This window comes from Prionailurus bengalensis, chromosome E1 (genome assembly GCF_016509475.1).
Source record: "Prionailurus bengalensis isolate Pbe53 chromosome E1, Fcat_Pben_1.1_paternal_pri, whole genome shotgun sequence".
Lineage (NCBI taxonomy): Eukaryota > Metazoa > Chordata > Mammalia > Carnivora > Felidae > Prionailurus > Prionailurus bengalensis.
In genome coordinates, this window is record NC_057347.1 from 7,917,013 (window position 1) to 7,938,370 (window position 21,358).

The 21,358-nt window shown below is 54.8% G+C and overlaps 1 protein-coding gene across 1 annotated transcript in view; it reads left to right on the forward strand.

Annotated features, from left to right (window-relative positions):
• The window catches only part of LOC122484980 (protoheme IX farnesyltransferase, mitochondrial), a 138,465-nt gene extending 121,172 nt beyond the window's left edge, over positions 1 to 17,293 (forward strand). Inside the window, exons 6-7 of the mRNA XM_043583166.1 lie at positions 1,337 to 1,569; positions 15,337 to 17,293. Of these exons, the coding sequence (XP_043439101.1) occupies positions 1,337 to 1,569; positions 15,337 to 15,743 (640 nt within the window). The 3' untranslated portion in view covers positions 15,744 to 17,293. The remainder of the gene's footprint in view (positions 1 to 1,336; positions 1,570 to 15,336) is intronic.
• The last annotated feature ends 4,065 nt before the right edge of the window (positions 17,294 to 21,358 follow it).

The window sequence follows — 21,358 nt, forward strand, 5'->3', positions numbered from 1 at the left end:
AGGAAAGATACAAGATGTCCAGAAAGGCTATATTGACTGAATTAATTATGTTGAATCCACAGAATAGACCACTATGTACCTATTAATGATGACGTTACAAAAGAATTCTGAACACAGGGAAATTATTAACATACATTGAAATATAGGGGCGCCTGGGTGGCTTAGTCGGTTAAGCGTCTGACTCTTGATTTTGGCACAGGTCATATCTCATGGTTCATGAGATCGAGCCCTGCATCAGGCTCCGGGCTCACAGTGGAGAGTCTGCTTGAGATTCTCTCTCTCTCTCTCTCTCTCTCTCTCTCTGTCTCTCTGTCTCTCTCTGTCTCTCCCCGTCTCTCTCACAAGATCCCATGTAAAGTCCACCTTAGAAAGTGGGCTCTGGCATGGGGCACCTGGGTGGCTCAGTCGGTTAAGTGTCTGACTTCGGCTCAGGTCATGATCTCACAGTTCGTGAGTTTGAGCCCCTGCATCAGGCTCTGCGCTGACAGCGCGGAGCCTGCTTGGGATTTCTCTCCCCTTCCCTCCCCAACCCATGCTGTCTCTGTCTCTCTCAAAATAAATAAATAAACTTAAAAAAAAAAAAAAAAAGAAGTGGGCTCTGATGAGAATCAGGCGTAGGATGGTCCCGGCTGGTGGAGAGTTGTATTTGACCCTGTTCACTGCACCTGCCAACATGGTGAGGGTCCTCCGGAGATGCCGTGGCTCTGAAACCAGCTGTGGCACCGAAACTGAGCTATCCGTGTGGGGCAGCCCCCTGGTGTGTGGCCGTGGGCCCCAAGCCGGTCCCTTGCCAAGCCTGTAATTTATCACAGATAGATACATTCAGACATACTGTCATTATCCATTACTGCTAATGGGGTAATGTGTTTAAACTATAAATACACGGGCAGGGTTGAGATGCCAGCTTTTGCCCAAACATTACCGGTACCGCGTTCTGGGTGGTTTTTCTATGGCCGTCACCTACTTGGCACTAACTGCAAAGCAGAACCCTGTGCCAAGCAGTGTCTGCCTCGGCCCTCACCCCAGCCTGCGAGCGAGAGCAGAGAACCGTCCCGGCCGTGCAGGTGAGCAGAGGGACGCGCCCGCCTCCCACGGCCGGGAAGGGACAGAACGAATCCAGGGCGCTCTCACCTGGACTCGAACTTCAGCCCCGGCCGGCAGATGTCAGAGGGGGCAGCCAGGACTCCTGCAGGCACAGTCCCTCCGCCTTTCGGGTTCCGGTGCCCCGTAACCGGGAAGAAGGCGCAGCAGCCTCCCTCCCGGGTTGCCGTGCCACGTAGGTAGGTGGCCCGCCGGACTGGAAAGTGACTGCTCTGTGCCCGCTGCTCTTTTTCAGCCCGTTGCTAGCTGTGTCCTTTGCCACGTGCTGTGCCGTTCCAGGCGTCGCCCTCCTGACCTGGGGGGTGAACCCCCTCACGGGAGCCCTGGGGGTCTTCAACATCTTCCTGTACACCTGTTGCTATACCCCGCTGAAGAAGATCAGCATCGCCAACACGTGGGTCGGAGCCGTCGTCGGGGCCATCCCGCCTGTCATGGGCTGGACGGCAGCGACCGGCAGCCTGGACGCCGGTGAGTATCTCGCGTGCCGGGTTGCGGGGGTCTCGGCTTCGGCCCGCGGCGGGGGGGGGGGGGGGGGGGGGGGGGGGCGCCAGGGCCCGGCCCTCGGTGGGTGGCTCTTGTGCGCAGACCTCGGCACCTGCCGGTCCAAGGCGTGTCCTTCCCGGAACTGCAGCTCTCGCTCTCTGAGTCCGCTCTAGCCCGTACTCATTCCTGCGGTCGCGTGAACGCAGGGCGGAAGGGAGACCGTGTCGTCGGGCTTTCCAGGGGGACGTGTGCTTCCCCGGCCGGGCAGGGAATGCCTAGGGGAAAAAACAAAACAAAAACCCACAAAAACAAGCAGTGCTGTGACAGCAGGTAGAGTGGAAAGCAGGCACCTAAAAGTCACGAGCCCCGTTAGGGCTGATCAGTCCTGGGGGACGTCCCGCATCGTGGAGCAGGTGTCCGGGACTCGGTCTCCGGGCTCTCCCGCCCATCCGGACGCTCCCCTGCCTGGGCGTGAGCTTTTCCCCACAGAACCAGGTGATTCCCCACCCACGCCCCGTCCCACCCCTTTGTGAAGGAGCAGACCCTTTTCATCAGTTTCTCATTTACTTTTATATGATTTGCTTAAGTCCTTCACAGTGTCTACAATAAAACCATTGAAATCCATCTACTTTTTTTTTTTTGGTGGCATGTCACAACGAAATTTGTGGGGTGAAAATAGCTCCTTTTTACCATCTGGAAGGGAAGTTTCACAGTCTAATTAGCCAGGTAATTAGTGTTTCTGACCAACACTTAGGAAGGAAGTGGTGAGGTTTCCTGCAAGAGACGTAAGTACATATTTTTCACATGAGAGATCAAAAGGCAGTTGACCATAAATGTTTGCCCTATAAGCCACATTTCTGAAACTTTTCATAAAAGCCCTTACACTCTGACTTGGCAAGCTTACAAAGGCGGTTACACCTTTAGCATGATTGTCTCTTAGCACAGTTTTAATATCCTGTAAATGTTGGCGTTCCACGCGTCTACACATAAGATATTCTAGAACATTCCTGCTCATTTGCTCAGTGATAAACCCCAGACCGGAATCTCATCCGTGTGGGAGGGATGGCAGCACAGTGGTGAGGAGTGAGTGCTCCAGAGCAGGAGTGCCCTTTGGAACGTTCTAGACTTTTTTTTTTTAATGTTTATTTTTGAGAGAGAGAGAGAGAGAGACAGTACTAGCTGGGGAGGGACATAGAGAGAGAGGGAGACATGGAATCGGAAGCAGGCTCCAGGCTCCGAGCTGTCAGCACAGAACCCGACGTGGGGCTCGAACCCACAAACCGTGAGATCATGACCTGAGCCGAAGTTGGATGCTTAACCGACTGAACCACCCAGGTGGCTAGTTCTAGACTTGACATGAACGTTCTAGACTTCTTTATGCTACCGTCTCCTCAATCTCCCCCGTGGTCCCTTCTCACGGAGCTGTCGTGAGGATTAAGTGAGTTCTTGCTAAGTATTCCTCATTTGTACAGTAGATGGAGTCATGCAGATCAAGAAAATAATCTCAAAAATCATGAGATTTTTATCGGTCTGGCAACTCTGAGCAATTCGTAATTGTTACCTGGCTGTTGTTCTGCCCACAGTGAGCTTGCCTCTGGGCTTGGTGGACAGAGCTCCTGGCCTTGGGTCCGGTGTTAGGGATGGCCATCTTGAGCGTAGGTGGGGACAGAGGGCAGCATGGGTCTGACATCTCCAGACTAGATGGTGTCTGAATTTTCCCCCTCGTTTGCAGTTTATATTTAGAGAACACACCTGCTTACCACCAAATTCCTGGTCAGAGTCCCCCTCCTAGTTCTGCCTGGAGCCCCAGTCTTGACCCTGCCTGGAACCTTCCATCTCCCCTCACCCCACTCTCCTCTCCCCTCCTGTACCCCTCCGAACCTTTCTAGTGATCGCCCAGACATTTGAGTTGGGGCCCTTGAAAGAGACCCCCCCACACTGCAGCACTGTGCTCCAAGTCACCTGCCTGCCTGAAGGAGACAGCCCCACACCCTTCCAGAGTGCCAGGACCTTACATGGGTTCCTCACACCCAGCCTAAAGGAACAGGGCCCCCAGGGGGCACCTGGGTGGCTCAGTCGGTTGAGCGTCCGACTCTTGATTTCAGCTCAGGTCATGATCTCACAGTTCGTGAGTTCGAGCCCCGTGTCGGGCTCTGTGCTAACAGTGTGGAGCCTGCTTGGGATTCTCTCTCTCCCTCTCTCTCCCCGCCCCTCCTTACCTCGCTCTCTCAAAATAAATAAATAAACTTAAAATAAGTTAAAAAAAAAAAAAAAAAGGAACAAGGCCCCCAAAACTACCTTTTCTCTCTGGGGAATCCCAGACAGAGCCACGGTCAGGGTTAAGTATTACTATCTACAGGGACAGATAACCCCTGGAGGTCGATGGGGGCAGGGCAGTCCACGGCGGTGCAGAACTTGGTTGGTCACCCAGATTCTTGCTAGCGGCTTTTGTTGTACCCCCAGGCGGTTTCCTTCAGAGGACTTTGGGCCTCAATGTTCTCTGGAGTTGCATCCCCAGAGGCCAGAGAGAGAAAGAACTTTGCAACAGTCTTCCCACTTAGAGTGCGCATTCGGCTAGGAGCCTGGATTTGTTCAGGGACAGTATGGATTTAGCTGAACTGCCAATAGTCATATTTAAAATAAATTTTTTTAAAAAAACGTTTTTAAAACACGTCTTTCCGTAATCCACATTTAATCGCGTATATAAGTTCATTAGTGAGACAGAGCGAAGGGCCAGGCTATACTTTGTTTTAGGTGGCAGAGCAAAAATGCATGTTTATCTCGCGCAAAGAGACCCATCACTGCCTGAACGGACCCCTGGCATAAAGCAGTGCAGCCCGAAACAGATTTGTGTCACCACAAGGAGAAGTTCGTCTAGCAGTTGCCTTGTATTATGTTCTTTTTCTTCAAATCCTGAAAACGCATTGTGGGGCACACAACCACAACATGGGTTACTGCCCCCAGAATTCTGATTCGCCCACAGGTCCAGTCGTATACCTAACGTCTTGTCAGATTTACGGAAAGAAGGTTACTTTGCGTGATGCCTTCAACTGCTTCCAGAAAAGTTTTGAAACATGAATTTGATAGAGCAAACGTGACATCAACAGCAAATCTTTGATTACATCGAATGAATGAATGAATGAATGAATGAGTCAATCAATCAGTATCTTCCATTTTACAGACAAAACTAGGTTAACCCTGGGTCAACTGCCAAATATTTATTGGGCCTCAGCCATGTGCAAGGGCCAGTAAATTTAGCCGGAAGTAGTCAAAGAAATAAGGCAGAGTCACGGGGCACCTAGGTGGCTCAGTGGGTTAAGCGTCTGACTTGGGCTCATCAGGTCACGATCTCACTGCTCGTGAGTTCAAGCCCCGCGTCGGGCTCTGTGCTGACAGCTCGGAGCCTGGATCCTGCTTCAGATTCTGTCTCTCTCTCTCAAGAATAAATAAACATTAAAAAGAAAAGAAATAAGGCAGAGTCTGCAAGAATGTAGTTTCAACATTTCTATTGCTGGGATTTTAGCCACTAGGTTGAATGTGACTATATATACAGTCTTGTCACCTTCTAGAATAGTACCCACTAGCCACGTGTGGCTGTTTAACTTTGAGCTTAAACTAAATCAATTTAAACCTTCAGTTCTTAAGTCCCCGTAGCCCTATTTCAAATGCTGACAGCCACACGAGGCAGTAGCTGCCATATTGATGGCACTGAGCATTTCCATCCTCGCAAAAGTGCGTTTAGTCAGTTCTGCCTATGGGGACACATTGATGTCCTTGTGAACCTGTGTTGCATCTTCCTGGTGAGTTTGTGCTTTGAATACTAGGGCATCATGGGAGACTGCACCTGTGGTCTCACCAGAGTCTAAAACAGTGGTTCTCAAATTTGAATGTGCATCAGAATCACCGGGCAGGCTCGCTAAATAAAACCCAGATTCCTGGGCCCTGCCCCTGTAGTTTCTGGTTCAGTAGGTCTGGTGTAGGGCCTGAGAATTTGTACTTCTAACACGCTGCCTAGTGATGCCAGTGCCCCTGCTCCAGGGACTGCTTTCTGAGCCACTAGTCTGAAAAGACAGAACTAGAGAGCGAGCCCTGGCTGTCAGAATACCTCGGAAATTCCTAGGGACATGGGCAAAGGGTGGGGGCAGATGGCATTATTGGAGCTGCACTCAGGGTGTCGTCCGTATCACCCGCGGAGGTTGTGTCTCCCATCCGGATTCTTCTCTTAGGGGACACGTTTGCTTGAAACAGCCCTGCTGGGAGAAAAGTGGCCCCAAACGTTTCCCTCCTGCAGTATCTCCAAATCATTTTGTCTTTGGACCTCCAAAGAGAGATCGTGTTGGAGAAGCATATGGATGGAGAAGTCTTTGATGTACTCCACTGAACCGCAAGGACAGGAAGGAAGAGGAGGCCGGAGGGGAGGAAGATGTAAGAGGGTCTGGGAGACCACCCACTCCGCTGATCAGCTTTCTTCCTGGGGCAGGTGTCTGTGAGGACCTACTGTGCGCTGGGCACCGAGGGATACAAAAATCCCTAAAACCCAGGCCCCGTCTTCACGGAAAGCGTGTCTCAGCATCTTCAGGGAGAGGCGAGCAGGTGTCAAATAACTGACTGAGCTGTCAGAGCTTGAGCAAGAAAGAGGTCTTCAGAGGGCTGTGCGTTCTCCTAACCTCCCCAGACGGGCCCAAGAGGGCTTTGGAGCAGAGGACCTTCTGAGTGAGGACGAGACCACTCTCTCAAAGAGGGAAGGGCTTTTCGAGGAGAGGGAAGAGCGTGCACAGGAATTTGTAGGCACGGGAGCTGAAGCCGGACAGCGTGGGGCGGGGGCCGTGATCTGAGATGAGCTGCCTGACGGGGACTGTATTGAAAGGCAGTCAAGGCCCTTGTAGGTTAAGCAGGAGAGGGGCAAGGGCCCCAAGTTCAGGATTATTTGCCCGTGCCGCAGGTGCGTTCTCCCATGGTGCTGGAAGGCAGCGCATTGCCGAGCCCGCGGGTCCTCCTCCCAAGCCTGCGTGCCCTTCCGTCCCCCCACCCCTGCGCCCCTCTGGTGGGCGGCTCTACTGTCCCAAGCCTGGCCTCCACCCTTCCCTAGTCACATTTCACCCTGCAAGTATCTAGTGAAGCCTCAAGCCGGTCATCCTCCTTGTGACATGTTGTGACACCTGCCAGCCTGCCGGGGGGTGTGGATGCCGGGGCCGTGTTTGCAGGGAGGCAGAGTCCACTGGACGGATTCCGTTCCTTGGTCCTTTCCCTGGCTCCTCCGGCAGGACCTCGAAGACCCAGCACGAACATCGGGGTCCCTCAGTCCCCCTGACCACGTGAACCTCCCTAGAGGCCCCTTCCTGGGCCCCAGAAGGAGGCAGGCAGGCCCCGGAAGGGGGAGGGGAGGTGGGAATTTCTATGGCCTCAGGACCTGTCTAGTTGAGAAGAAAGATAGATAAGGAGCTTTTGCGCAAAACACGATTCGCATCCCAGACGGCTCGGCTCGTGGACTGAGGACATGTCAGTGTTCCAAAGTCCTTTCCCCCCTTCCCAGCGTCTACATCTTTTTGTGGTTCCTGTAGTGGCTACGGGGCCAATTAAGACCTCCAGAGGTCCTGAGCGCCCAAGAGATCAACCTGCCGTCCCTCCTCCAGCCAAGACCGAAGAGCTGAAATAAACCTGAGGACATCACATGGGATTCTGGTTCCCCCCCCCACCCCCCCACAACCTCTTTCTTGTTGTTGTTGTTGTTGTTGTTGTTTTTATCCGAGAAAACGGAATTTTTCTCGTTGTTTCGGATGCCCCGGTGGTGTTGTGGGTGCAAAGCGTGTGGGTCTGGCCTGCCCCTTGGCTAACCCAGCACCTGGCGAGGCGTAGCGGGACGCGGGGTGACGGGGGAATTGGACAGATCAGTGTGTGGAAATGGGGAACGCTAAAGCAGTGTTAGTTCTTGATATTTGCTGTTTCATGGCTGAGACGTTTCCGGCTGGAAACTGCTAGCTTCGAAAGCCCTGTTGATCTCAGCAAAGGTCAGCATCGTAATGGGGTTTTACCTGCGACCGTGTCCCCTCTGAGATTTGGGGTTAGGCCTTGTCTCCCTACCTAATTACTTTGCCTTTTCTTATTCATGTATTCATTTATTTATTTTTTACCTTAACCGCTATTAAAACGCATTAAAAATGCTTACCCGCAAAAACTCCGGAAGGCCAAAGGAGGGGGCCGCTTTCTGGCCCCTGGTGTGGCAGGAAGGTAGTGACAGAAGTGACCTGCTGGGGGACCCCAGCGAAGAGGTGTGCTTGGTGGGGGGGGGGGGGGGGGGGGAGGGGGGCGGAGATGGCGCTGCAGATAAGTGCCCTCAGCAGACAGCCCCCTCCCAGCGGGCCTGGAGCCACACGCATTAGGCCCCTCCACTGTGTTTACCTCCAGGGACGACTTAGTTTATCTTCCAGGCCTCTAAAGTACCTTCCCCTCCTCCTTGCCAAAGCCACCTCTCCCTCCCCGTCTCCGCCATTTCTTAGAAAGGCTCAGATTCTGTTTTCCCAAATGTGACTAAATCCCGGGTCTTGGGACTTCGGTGGACCGGGCCAGGGTGACCCGCTCTGCTCTGCTCTGCGTAGAGTTGATGTGTAAATTGCCTTTGGTTTGTAATTCAAATGTTGTTGTGTGGTAAACATTAATTATGTCAGGCAACATTCAGTTACAAATGAGGGCTCAGCCCGAGGCTCTTATCAGGAGGTGACATTTGGCAGATGGATGGTTTTAGTAACAAAAAAAAAGAGATTGCGTTTTTGTTTTTTTTTTTTAGCCTCAGCTGGTAAACTACAAAATGTTAAATACTGTTTCACTTTATGTAGCTCCTTTATTCCAGGATGAGAAAATAGACTAGGAAAGGGGGGAATTTATTCCCTCACTCATTCAACAAATATTTATTGAGGGCGTATTAAGTACCTGGCACTGCCTAACCCAAACACTTCAAGAGATGTCCTGGAACGTCCTGGTCTGAAATCAAACTTGAAAATGAGTGTCTGTGTTCATCTGGTGTGAGGTTTTTCCATAACTAGTCTCAGAGGTCGCATTAACAAATGATTTTTTTTTAAGTTTATTTTTTTAAGTTTATTTATTTTGAGAGAAAGAGAGGGAGAGGGGAGGGGAGGGGCAGAGAGAGAGAGGGAAAGAGAATTCCAAGCAGGCTCCACACTGTCAGTGCAGAGCCAGATGCTGGGCTTAAACTCACAAAGTGGGAGATCGTGACCCAAGTCGAAGTCAGGAGTCGGATGGATGCTCAACTGACTGAGCCACTCAGGCGCCCCAAGACAAATGATATTTTTAATTTTTTATTGTTTATTTATTTTTGAGAGGGGGAGAGAAAGAGAGAGACAGAGCGTGAGTGAGAGAGGGGTAGAGAGAGGGGGAGACACAGAATCCGAAGCAGGCTCCAGGCTCCGCACTGTCGGCACAGAGCCTGACTTGGGGCTCGAACTCGCGAACTGCGAGATCGTGACCTGAGCTGAAGTCGGACACTTAACCGACTGAGCCCCCCAGGCGCCCCGACAAACGATATTTTTAAAGACAGGGTGAACAAGGAACGTCTTCGTGGGAATATTAGCAAACCAAACAATATCAGAGCCCTATTCTCTTCAAAGACAGAAAACACAAAAGGCTGAGAAAGAATGTACTAGAAATACGTTGCTAGACCCAAGACAGACGGTCTAATTGGAGGCCAGCCAATTGGTACAGCCAGGGAAGTCGAGTCTCAAGATCAGTTGTGCTGGGTTGAGCAGTTGATCACGGTCACGGCTGTTCGGGGGCAGGGCCAGTGCTTTCCTGAGGGAGATGAACAAAATGGCTTTGGAAGGGCAGCCTCTGGTTGACACGGTGCCCGGTGGGTGCACAGTGGCTTACACTGTGGAAGCCGACCTGTTTCACAGGCCCCTTTGTGTCAGCCCTCAAAAGAAAGGCTTCGGAATCTGTGCCCACGAAGCTTTGGGTTTGGCTCTCCTCCCCCTAGCTCACCCCCAGTTTACATCACCCCGTAACCCTGAAAGCACAAACACAACCAGTCGTGGAACAGACCGGCCGCCAAGGGCCAAGGTGAGAGGGAGCCTGTTGTACCGAGGAAGGAAGACCTCCCAAACCCAGCACGGAAGACCTCCCAAACCCAGCACGGGGTTCACGGGAGCTGTTTCTTTGTCCTTTTCGAGGCCCTGGCTGGGCGGTGAATGACAGTGAATGAGAGTGGGTGGCGGTGGGAAGGGGATGAATGTGGGCCCACCGGGCAGCCCAGAAAGCAAGCTGAAACCATTGAACTCCATCCCAAAAGGAATTTCATGGACCAACAAATATTTGCTTCAAAGACTCTACAGAGTGGGGCAGGAAACTGAGAAAACACATCTGAAAGAAGCAGAAAAGGCGTGGCCTGTGTGAGTGGATCGGAACTCAGAGACCATCCTCTGATCCCAGTTTGCAACTCACTTCTTCCAGGAAGCCTTCCCTGATCTCTCCGAGGCTGACACGGGCCTTCCTCCTGTGCGTCGCCCACAAGCACTCCACCTAAGGTGACCTCCAGAGGCAGCACTCCCCCTTTGTGCCGTCCCCCTCCGCGGCCAGACTCCGGAAGAGGGGCCCGGAGAACGGACCACGCCTGTCCCACAGCGGGCCCGCTGCAAATTTCCGGTGTCCCAGAAGATAGGCCCAGTACAAACAGATGGCTCTGGGGGTGGGTGGCACTGAGGTGAGGCCTTTGAGTCAGTAAACGGAGCGCTCCCGTGTTTACCCCACAAGGAAGGTGGGCTCCACCACAGCCCCAGAACTAATCCAAGCCTTCCTGCTCCGGGGTCACCTTATCTTGATGAAGAGAGCAATTTGTTTTACGTCTTTCCTACGAGGAGAGGCAGTTGCACACAGCCCATCGAGTAGAAGCTTGTGGGGGTGGTGGTTTTCTGATTATGATCCATTAAGGCTAAGCTGTGATTTCTAAAGCTCTTTCATTTGTGACATGAGCCAAACCCACACCCAATTTCCTCTCGCACAGAAAAGCAGCATGCTACTCTCTTATGAAAATGATTTTTTTAATTATGTTATTTTAAGCAGAAGCATAACCGAAAATGCATATTGAGCAAAACAGAATACTCCAGTGGGCACACAAAAAAGAGAGGGCTTTTGAGAGAGGCAGGAGCCCACACCGGGGCCCTGATCATCTTAACCCTTTCCAGTCTGGTTTCCTGGCTGAGGCAGCTCCTCAGCAGAACAGCTAGGATTTCCCCGATTCCCCCGCCCCGTTCTCCGTCACCTCTGCTTTCCCTTCTCAGCGTCTCAGCCTTGTCCGCTTCCCCCTGGGCCCTGGCTGTCCTCACTGCGGCCTGTAATCTGCTCAGACCCTTTGGGGGTGAGCCCCGTCCCGGGCTGAGCCGGGGTGGGCTACTCCACGTACGTGATGGCCAGGACCTCACAGGGTCCCCAAGTCCCTGAGGAGCCACCAGCACCCCCTCTTTACTGGTCCCTTTATGATCTGCCTTTCCATCAGCACACAGAGGAGGCATCCAGCCTTCCCTTCTGTCCTTTCCAGTTCCCCAGGGATACTCCCGGGCAAGGCCAATATCGTCTGTCTCTGATGGAAGCAAACTATTTTTTTTAAGGTCCCGGGACCCCCTAAGAAACCAGCAGATGCCCTTTTTCCTTCCAGCAAACCCGCTGCCTGTTCTGCAGTGTCAGCCTTTACATTGGCACCCCGCAGCCACCCCCTAGCAGTCCTTGTATGTCCCCTGTAGGGGCAGCAGCTGTCTAACAGAAGGTGCTGCTTGGGGCACCTGGGTGACCCGGTCGGTTAGGCGTCCGACTCCCGGTGTCGGCTCCGGTTCGCGATCTCACAGTTGGTGGGTTCGAGCCCCGCGCCCGGCTCTGCGCTGGCCGCTCAGAGCCTGCTTGGGATTCTCTGTCTCCCTCCCTCTCTGCCCCTCCACCCCCCAAAATAAATAAGTTAAAACTTTACATAAAGAAATAAAAGGAGGTGCCAGTCATGCTGAAGACCCCTGGGTGGGGCACGTTCACGAATCTTCTCATCTGTAAGAGGTTGTCGTGAGCGTAAGAGAGAGAGAGACAGAGTTCCTCCCCCCAGTGCCTGGCGTGTGACAGCCGCGGAGCATTTAACTGGAATGGCTTGGAGGCACCTCAAACTTCAGATGGCCGAGAGTCGAGCGCTTCACGCATCCACCATGAGCGCACTCTCCGGTGTGTGTCCCAGCGTCCCCACCTGGGCACAAGGATCGGTGTCTGCCACCCCCATCCCCCCCCCCATGACACCTGACCCGGTCTGCAGGTGCCCGCGGGGCCCAGCCCCGTGCTTTAGCTCCTTGCCTCTGGCCGCGGTCTCCACACCGTGCCAGAAACCTACCCAAAGCGACCCTTCGCAGGACCCGATGCGGTGCACCTTCCACTTAGTTGGGCCTTGCCGCGGGTGTCGCCTTTGGGAAGGCCGTCCCTGAGCCGTCAGTGCCCAGTTGCCCCCAGCGTGTCCCCCCTGTTCTCTGAATAGCGCCCATCACTGTCACACGGGTTTCTGTCTGGCCCTCCCTCCAGACTTGGAGCAGGGCTTGGCCTTGCATCTAGAATGGCGCCTGGCCTGCGGTGGACGCCCGCCATCTGGTCACCAAGTGAGCGGGTTCCACGCGTAGTGGCGCTTCCATTGTTAGCGTGAAAATGGGAGCCTGTTTACCTGAACTGCCACATATGTATCGTGTTATTTGTAGAGAAGGTTAAAGGGGATTTGAGGGATTTGGCAGCTGAAATGGGGACGCTCCCATCAAGTCTCCGTTGCTTCCTTATATTTGAAGGTCGGAGCGGAACTGACTGACGGAGCCCACGAGGAACTGTGACTGGGTCCGAGAGCAGGTCCCCTTGCCCCGCGGTCTGCACCCACACAAGCTCTCCTCGAGATGCTGCAACTGCCCCCTAACACTCAATGCAGAAATGGGCGAGTTTCTGCCCAGAACAATAGGAGTAAAAAAAAAAAAAAAAAAAAAAAAAATCACCACTCTGTCTTTTAGGGGACGGGAAAGCCCGCCGCCTTTGTCCCTCTGCAGCCCACGCTGTTGAGGAATACAGATAAGAGATTAAAAGAAGGGCTCATTCCTTCTGATCCTCTTTGGCATGTGCACACCAGGGGCCCTTCAGGACCTTAGAGCCCCAGCCTGGGTTTCTGAATGATTCTGAATTATTTAAACCGCCTTCTCTCCTGCTGGGTTGTGTTTCAGCGGTAGTATCCACCCTCTCCTTCTCGGAACATTCCCACAGACGGGGGGCAGGTGGAGTGCGCTCAGTAGATCCTCATTACCTGAAATAGGACTGTGGTGACAGAATTTCAGCCTCTCTGTGCGGGATGCTGCCGGCCAGGGCAGGTGACACAGTGAGTGGGTGAGCGAGCCCTCAGCTCTCTCAGCGGGGGACCCCCAGGGGAGCACTTCGGTGTCAGGAACAGGGCACCGAGGGTGGTTTGCCCCGTGGGCTCACGAATCGGTGCTGAAACACACCGATCCCGGGTGGCTTTTAGGAAAGCCTTTCTTTGTACACGTGGGCGCCCACTGATGCCTCTGGGGACCCTCCACTGCAGCGGCATCGAGCGCTTTCTATTCTGCTCCCGAGAGGCGACGGAAAAGGCAAATGGCCATTCCCTTAAGGAATTTTGCATTCAGGCAGGAAGCAGAAACGATGAATGCCTGCACGCCGGGGTTGAGCCAGTGGTAAATGCAGGTGTGAGTAGCTCCCAGAGACGTATCCTAGCTCAGGCCCCTCTTCACGACTGCCTGGTTGCCATCTGGGTGTCCCAGAAGCGTGTCAGGGTGAACACATCCCAGGTCACGCTCCGGCGCTGTTCTCTGAGCCTTCCCCGTTTTTCATCTCATACAATGGCTGGCGTCTCCGTGGGCCCCTAAACCAAGGGGGTGCCCTCTGCTTCCCCTCCTTATTTACTCTACACTCACTCCCTGCCACTTGGCCTCCTAAAACCCTCTCAAGTCCCTCTTTCCTCCCACTGTCACCACCTTGACCGCCACACCCGTCCCCTCTCATTTCCTCAGCCCCTGATGGAACCTTCCGTGCCTGCTCTGGGCCCCGCCAGCATGTTCTCTCTCAAATTGGCCAAGTGACACTGATGCCCTTTCCTCACGCCCCCCGCACACACACAGGTGCTCACACACACACACACACACACACACGCTGAAACGTGTTCCCCTGTCTCCATGGCTTTCTGTTGCTTTGGGGATCAAGCCAGTGCTTGGAAGGCACACCCCGCCGAGTTGGGGGTGGCGCGCCCTGCCTGTCCCTCCAGCCACACTAGCTTCCCGTTTCTGATTTTGATACGTTTTCTCCATTATCGTACAGTCCAGCTGACCTCTTTTCCTTTCGATAGACAGCTCCGTGAATCCTAACGCATATTCTCATCTCCTTGTAATACCTCGTCTACACCGTGCACCTTCCGGCCCCTTCGTGACCACCTCTTCCTCCGTCAGCCCTCACGGGACTAGGTCACCTGTCCCGCAGAACTCAGCCCAGACACCCCCTCCTCTGAGAGGCCTTTTCTGCCTGCCTTCACTGGGTCTCGTTCTGTGTCCTCATCGCACGGACTTCCGCACCGCAGTGGGGTGGCGACGCAGACTCAGTAGTGTGGCTCTTGATGAATGCCTCGATGGCGAGCCGCCTTCCGGAGGGGTGGATTTGTGCTCCTCAGCGCCCGGCACAGTGCTCGCCACTTAGTAGGCACTCAGTTAGCACTTTCTGCGGGAGTAAGTGAACAGTGAGTCGCCTGCGCGGGAGTGGGCTGCCTGACTCGTGGGGGCTGTCTTCACAGCACACGGGCTCGTTCTGCTTCCTCCTGTCACCTCCTTTTGTAGAACCTAACATCATCTGATCTGTGATGGTTCGCTAAGGGGCATGAACCCTACCTAACATCCTGGGTCAGGATTAAATGAGGTGAACTCTGTGAAAGGCTCTGTCACCCCATAGGTGCCGGGGATCGGCGGCCTTCATCCCACCGCTGCGGGGGAGGGGAGGCCCTGTTCCAGACAAAGGGGCTAAATGGTGCTCCCTATACTAATACGTCCTCGTTGAAAAGCTGCCTAGCCACACACAGGCTCCCGTTCTGCTCAGGGGACCGTGTTCCTTTATGTCACTCCATCTATTTGACACATGCCGTCTTCGCACCTCCTGCCTGTCACATGGCGCCGGCCCGTGGAATGTGCCAGACGCTGCCCTGGGAGCCCTGGCTGTGCTCAGTGACGCAGCCAGGACAGGGACAAAAGCCAGGATGCTCAGCGCGGGGGGTGGCTGGGGCTACGTTCAGCACCGTCACTGCGAGCAGGGAGCCGCCAGGCACCCTGGGGAGGGGCCTCGTCGAGGAGACCGCCTCCGCCTCCCCCAAGCCCCCTGCGCAGAGGTCCCACCGGTGTAGCGGGCCTCCGGTTGTCGCGATGCTGGGACGCACGGTGGGCGCTGGGTGGACGGCCACAGATGCCCAGTGCCCCGCGGTGGGGGTGCGGGGTGGGTGGGGGGGAATCTTGGAGAGTGTGAAGTTACCCCCTTCCCCCGGGCTTGTCCCCCGATGCCAGGCCTGGACAAGGTGGAGGCGAGAACAGGGACGGGCAGAGATTCTGAGATCCGGGTGACATCCGGAGGGGCCACCTCGGGGCCAGAAGGGCTTTGCGGGCGAGAGGCAGCGATGCCTTTGTAAGCCTCTGATGACAGCGTGTCTTGCTTCCCCTTTTCCCCTCAACCCGCACACAGGAGCGTTTCTCCTGGGAGGGATCCTCTACTCCTGGCAGTTCCCCCACTTCAACGCCCTGAGCTGGGGCCTCCGTGAAGACTACTCCCGCGGCGGCTACTGCATGATGTCGGTCACCCACCCGGCCCTGTGCCGGCGCGTCGCCCTGCGCCACTGCCTGGCCTTGATCGGACTGTCCGCCGCCGCCCCCGTCCTGGACGTCACCACGTGGACCTTCCCCGCCATCTCCCTCCCCATCAACCTGTATATTTCCTACCTCGGCTTCCGGTTCTACGTCGACGCGGACCGGAAGAGCTCCCGGAAGCTGTTCTTCTGCAGCCTCTGGCACCTGCCCCTGTTTCTGCTGCTCATGCTCACCTGCAAGCGGCCGCCAGGGGCGACCTGTGCCGGGGGGGAGCCTCGGGGTTGACCCCACGTGGGCGCGTGGGGAAACAAAAACAAAAAAACGTACAGGGAGACGCACTTTTTTTTTCTTTTGTTCTTTGCGGTGAGCCCAGAATATTTTGTCAATTCTAGAAGCGGAGAAGGGAAATTGCCCGGTTTAGTAGGAGATTGTAAAATGATTTGATGCTCCGTGATCACGCGACGTTTTTTTTAATGGTAGCATCCAAGATGCGCCCCAAATGAGAAATGGGTTGGCTCAGGTGATTAATAATACAGAGAGAGTATTTTTCTCTTTAAGAGTCTTTGTAGATTTCTTCCTCTAACCCCCGACGGCCCCCTCCCCGTTGATTTTCTTCTTTTCGGGGAGGTACAGGTCCACGTCTTCCTTTTCTAGCCACACACACACACACACACGCACGCACATACTCACAGACAAACACACACACACACTCCCGGCCCGCCAGTCGGAATGCTCCCTGGTGACCAGACGCGTTGATCAGGAGTACTCCGTCTGGAGTTTCTGTGTCCTCAGGTCCCCGGAGGGCCACGTCGGAGGAAGTGCGCCCTGCCGGCCCTCCCTGTGAAAGAGCCAGGGCCCCCAGTCCAGCTTTCTCACATATATTCTCAACTGCATACTCCCCCAAACAATAATAGAACCCGAAGGGTGTGCTGCCGGCCCATCGCGAAGGGAGAATTCCAAACGGTTGCCTAGGGGACCCCAGACGGGACTGCCAGCCCCTGGTCCACCCCCGTTACGTATCAGCATTTCAAAAACTCCAAGGAATCAAAGGCATCTTTATATAGTTCACTTGAAAATACAGGAGGTGTCTGAAGCGTTTTCTTTCTGGAAGGGTGGCGCTAGACTTCATACCAGCCATCCGGCGGGCTCTGACACCTTCGTGTCCCCCTTCAGCCGCCTGTTTGCTGCGTGGCTTCTCAAGGCCGATGGGGAAGGGAAAACAAACAAACAAACAAACAAACAAACAAACAAAAATGTGAGTAGGCCTAGCCAGCCACAGAGCTCACGTTCACGTCCCTTCAGTGGAAAACGCCGTTCTCTCCCGGGATCTTCTGAACTCAGAAATCAGCCTCCGTACATCCGGTGGCCAGAAGCTTGGGTCCGACTCTGGGCAGGGATATGTCCGTCCTGGGAGTTGTGCGAGCTAACCTGTAGCCAGGCACGTGTGGTCCCTTCCATCCGTCCGTCCTTTACATATGGTCCTTGTCCGCTGTCGAATCCCACTTGCCTGAAGGTCTCGATGCTTAATGGGGTGTTTTCCTTGCTCAGTCTGTGGGGGCACTGCTGGGATTCATTGTGGGGAGTATTTAAGGCGACATTTAAACGGTCACTGCAGCCTGCCCGTTCTCAAAATTGTCTAAAGCGACTGCCGAGAACATGTGACCCCCGTTTCTACTTCTGTGTGGTATTACGTCCCGGCTGTATCCGGGTCCTTTCCTGTGGGGAACGTGGCATAGGAATGTCTGCAAAGAACGTCTACACCCTGTTGCAGCCCTCGGGTTTGTAAAATGCCTCCATTCTCTCCTGCTGCAATAAACCAGTAGGTGAGAACAGCAGTGGGCGTGATGTCGTGTATTTGATCGCCTTGTACCGAGTTGACACGGGGCCTGGCAGAATTGCTAACACTCGACTCGCTTTTATGAGCGAGCAGGGGTTGGAGGGCGATCGGTATTTCTGTCCCAAGGTGGTGGAAGGAAGTGCGTTGGATTTTTTATACCCGTACACCCAAAACAATAATGAGCATGCTTATTACTAATAAAAGAAGAAGGGCCATGACCCGCCCGCCCCTCCCCTTCCTTCGGCTTGGAAACACCCAGCCTCTCCCCTCTTCCTACGAAACCAGCACCACAGACATCATCCTCCAGGGCTCCCGGACCTGTTGTTCTCCTGCGCGGAAAATCTCAGTGGCCGGTGCACCATCTATCTGAGCGGCAAATGAAGTCACAGCTTGTCAACGCTCAGACCCAGTCTTCTCTCCAGGGATCTTCGATGTGAGAACTTCCCTTCACGTCCCCCACCGCCCTGAAGGCACCCTGTTCTCAGGTGACCCCACCAGCTCCCCAAAGCCCAGTGCCGTATGTCCCGGTGTGGAACGTGGATTTCAAGCTCCCGTGACCACCCCCTTTCCCCAGGCCAGGATGTCACTCGCTCACCCGGACTCCTGGGGCACCTCGTTTCTTCACACCTGCTACAGCCTCTGACCTTGACCACCTTTCCTAAGGAATGCTCATCAGCATTCCCCAGGTGCGTGAAGCATGTTCTTTAACGTGGTATCTTCGGGAAGTCATGTCCACGCTGCAGCGCTCTTGGGGCATCACCAGGCACGTGTGCGTAGCATGGCCTCATGGGACTCAAAGTTAAGTAAAAATTAAAAACCTGTGTTTGCTTCCGCTGGCGATCCCCTAACGTACTAAGCAGCCACAGGTCCTTTCTCGGAACGCCTCCCGCCCGCTGCGTGGAGTTAGCGGCCTCCTGGAGCGACAGCCCGGGACATGCTCTCTGGACTAATCAGTTTTCACTGATGGTCCTTCAGGCCACTCGGTTGTAAGTGCAGGGGGGAGGCCCGGGGGCCGCACGTGCGGGAGGAGGGGCTTGAGCTACCAAACGGGGTTTCACAGGGAGGCCACTTACTCTACAACACAGCTTAGGAGTGAAAAGGAAAAGGGACACATCCGGCCCCTGAATTCAATTTTTTTTTTTAACGTTTTATTTATTTTTGAGACAGGGAGAGACAGAGCATGAACAAGGGAGGGTCAGAGAGGGGGAGACACAGAATCTGAAACGGGCTCCAGGCTCTGAGCTGTCAGCACAGAGCCCGACATGGGGCTCGAACCCACGGACCGCAAGATCACAACCTGAGCCGAAGTCGGCTGCTTAACTGACTGAGCCACCCGGGCGCCCCTGAATTCGCTCGTTTGAAAGCACAATTCTTAGCATAATATTACTTCTGACTCTGGGCAGGCTGGACCCACTTCCTTTTATTTCAGGAAAGCCACCGTATCAGTTACCAGGATAAAACCACACGTCCCCGAAGGCTGTTAGGGGAATTGGCTTTGCTTGCTCCCGGGATCAGCTTTTGTTTTCAGACAAGAAGCGGGCTCCGTCTGGCCCAGTAGGCTTGCTGACCCTGGTGTGACAGGAGGCTCACTCCTCTGTTTCTGCTGGAGCCGGGGTCTCTGACACCGCCTCTCCCCGCCTCCCCGACACGCTCCGGGCAACAGGACACTTGTCACTGACTGCCGGAAATGCCCACTTGACCCTTCCGGTGACGTGCTCGGGTTCCCACGAGAACACCTCGTTTGACTTGAATGAAGACCGGAGTCTAGAAGAGGCCTTGTTGGTTCTCTCTTGGGAATCAGAGGCCAGCCAGTGATTACCCCCAAAGCTCTGCGTCTGTCGGCGGGCACACTTCCTCCTTCTGGCAGGATCAGTGGTATTAACCACCCAGGCGTCGAAGGCAGGTGGAAATTAAACAGGTCCAGCAATGGCCGTGGACGCTTGGCGGGCCACTCTTGGTTTTTCCCCAGACGCTGTCAAACCACAGGTAAGTTGATACCTGCCAAGCTGCCCAGAGTAGAGGCAGAAGCCTCTTCTTGGTTGGAAACTCAAATATAATAGACCTCATGCTGGGCACAATACAGTGTTCCAGCGTCTTTGGGCCACAGTTTGCCAACCAAACAGAAGATGCAAAGAGAAGTTTCTGGATCAAAGAGCCTCTGGCCCTCACTTCCCGATCCGGGTCCTGTTCCGCAGTCTCTGGGCCCGCCTCACCCATCGCAGATCATCGGAGATGCCGCCTGACCTCCCCGAGCTTGCGCTGTGACCGGCCCAGCCTGGGTCCCCACCCCCTGAGCTCTGTCACGGAGGCCACCGGCCAGAAGACGTCCGCTGGCTGTGGCCACCGCTCACCTCCTCTGCTGCCACCAGCTTGCAGCTTCTACGTGGTTTGGGCTTTGCCTTCTCTAACGTCAGACCACTGCCCCAGCCCCCACCATTGCTGCTGTGCCCGTCTCCCATCGGGCCCATCAGTATGCAATCTGCCTGTTGTATTTACCCGTTTACGGTAAAATTTACCTGCTTCCCCAACAGCCCCGTTAGACCACAGCCCCAGTAAGGCAGGACTGTCTCTTACCGCTGTAGCCACTAGCCCCTAAAACCCGGGGTGACAGGGCAGACGCTCCATCAGTGACAGAAGGAATGCCTGAGTGGCTTTAGGAGAGTGGCTGGAGCTGGAGGGTCCAGGAGCTGGAGACTCCTGGACCCGCACTTGAGTGGGGGGAGGGGAGGGAGAGACCAGCACATGCCCCGTGTGACAGAATCTGGGGCAGGTGCGGCATTCTGTTTCTTGAAGAAAATCAGCCTAGTTGAGCCGGGAGGAGGTGCCGTCATTTCTTCCTGATTTCGCTCAGTCTTTCTTCTCCAAATTGTGGTGAATTTTTACCATTTCCTTTATCTTCAGGGCTCTCTTGGCTCAACCACTGAGCAGCAAAGCATCCTTAGGCAAGCTGACTTCTTGGACACTGTTTCTCTCTCCCACCCCTCCCTCTCTCTCTTCTTTTTTTTTTTTTTGTTTTTTTTGTTGTTGTTTTTTGGCTTTTTCAGATACATCAGCAGAGAATCTAGCGTCTAGCTCCACCTCCTTTCCCGAAAGTCACTGTTTTGACTCATCCCCCGCAACCGTGAGCTCAGCTAACAGCCTCTGGTGTGCGACCGCCAGCGTGCATCCCGGGGTCAGCTGAAATGAACGGACCCCCACCCGCTTCATAAACTGAGGGACCCTCCTGGGAAGTGCGAGCTGAGAGACCGAGGACCCCGAGCACAGAGAAGATCGAGAAGGCAGGTCACCCAGATCGCGTGGGGGAAAGCGGGGCACCGGCGTCTTGGCAAAAGCCCGTCTGTCCTCAGCGGACAGCAGCCCGCGGTCACTGCGGCCTGGGGCACCTGCCAACCCTGCTCTTAGCAGACAGCTCCTGTCGCCAAAGCAGAGCCCAGCACGGAGGTGGGAGCTGGCAGGAGGAGGACCGGTAACCCCACCCCGCCCCCAAACACCTCAAGACAGCAAGGCAATGAGGACAAACAGTCCGAGAGGCATCGGGCAAGACGAGAGGCATCCGGCAAGAGAAACACACGAACACAAACCCAAAGAAAGCATCAAGGGAGGGAGAGGCAGCCCACCCTCAGACGGGATGGTTAACTCGACAGCCACGGAGTCTCCTCTCCGCCGAGCAAATAACTATCGAAGGGCGCTGCGTGCCAGGCCTTCTGCGGGACGAAGCGATGAGCCAGGATCGTCCGTGACCCCTCCCCGAGTTCACTCTGGAGGTTGGCAGGGCGGGAGGACTGCGGTGGCAGGGCGGGGGGCACGAGGCCACTCCAGCCTGTGACTCCGAGTCCTTGGATGGTCTCCGGGCCCCACCGCCTTGCCAGGGGATCGTCTCTGCTCAGCCCCTTTGGGGCCTTCTCCACACCGACTTCTCTGCGACCCTGGTTCTTGCGTCCCTTAGTTGGACTCTCTGACCCTGTCTTTGAGGCTCTGTAACCATCACAGGGCGGTCTGGCCGTACCTCTCACTGTCTCCTAAGGACATCCGAGCCAGACTGAGCCTACGCCTCTCCACACCC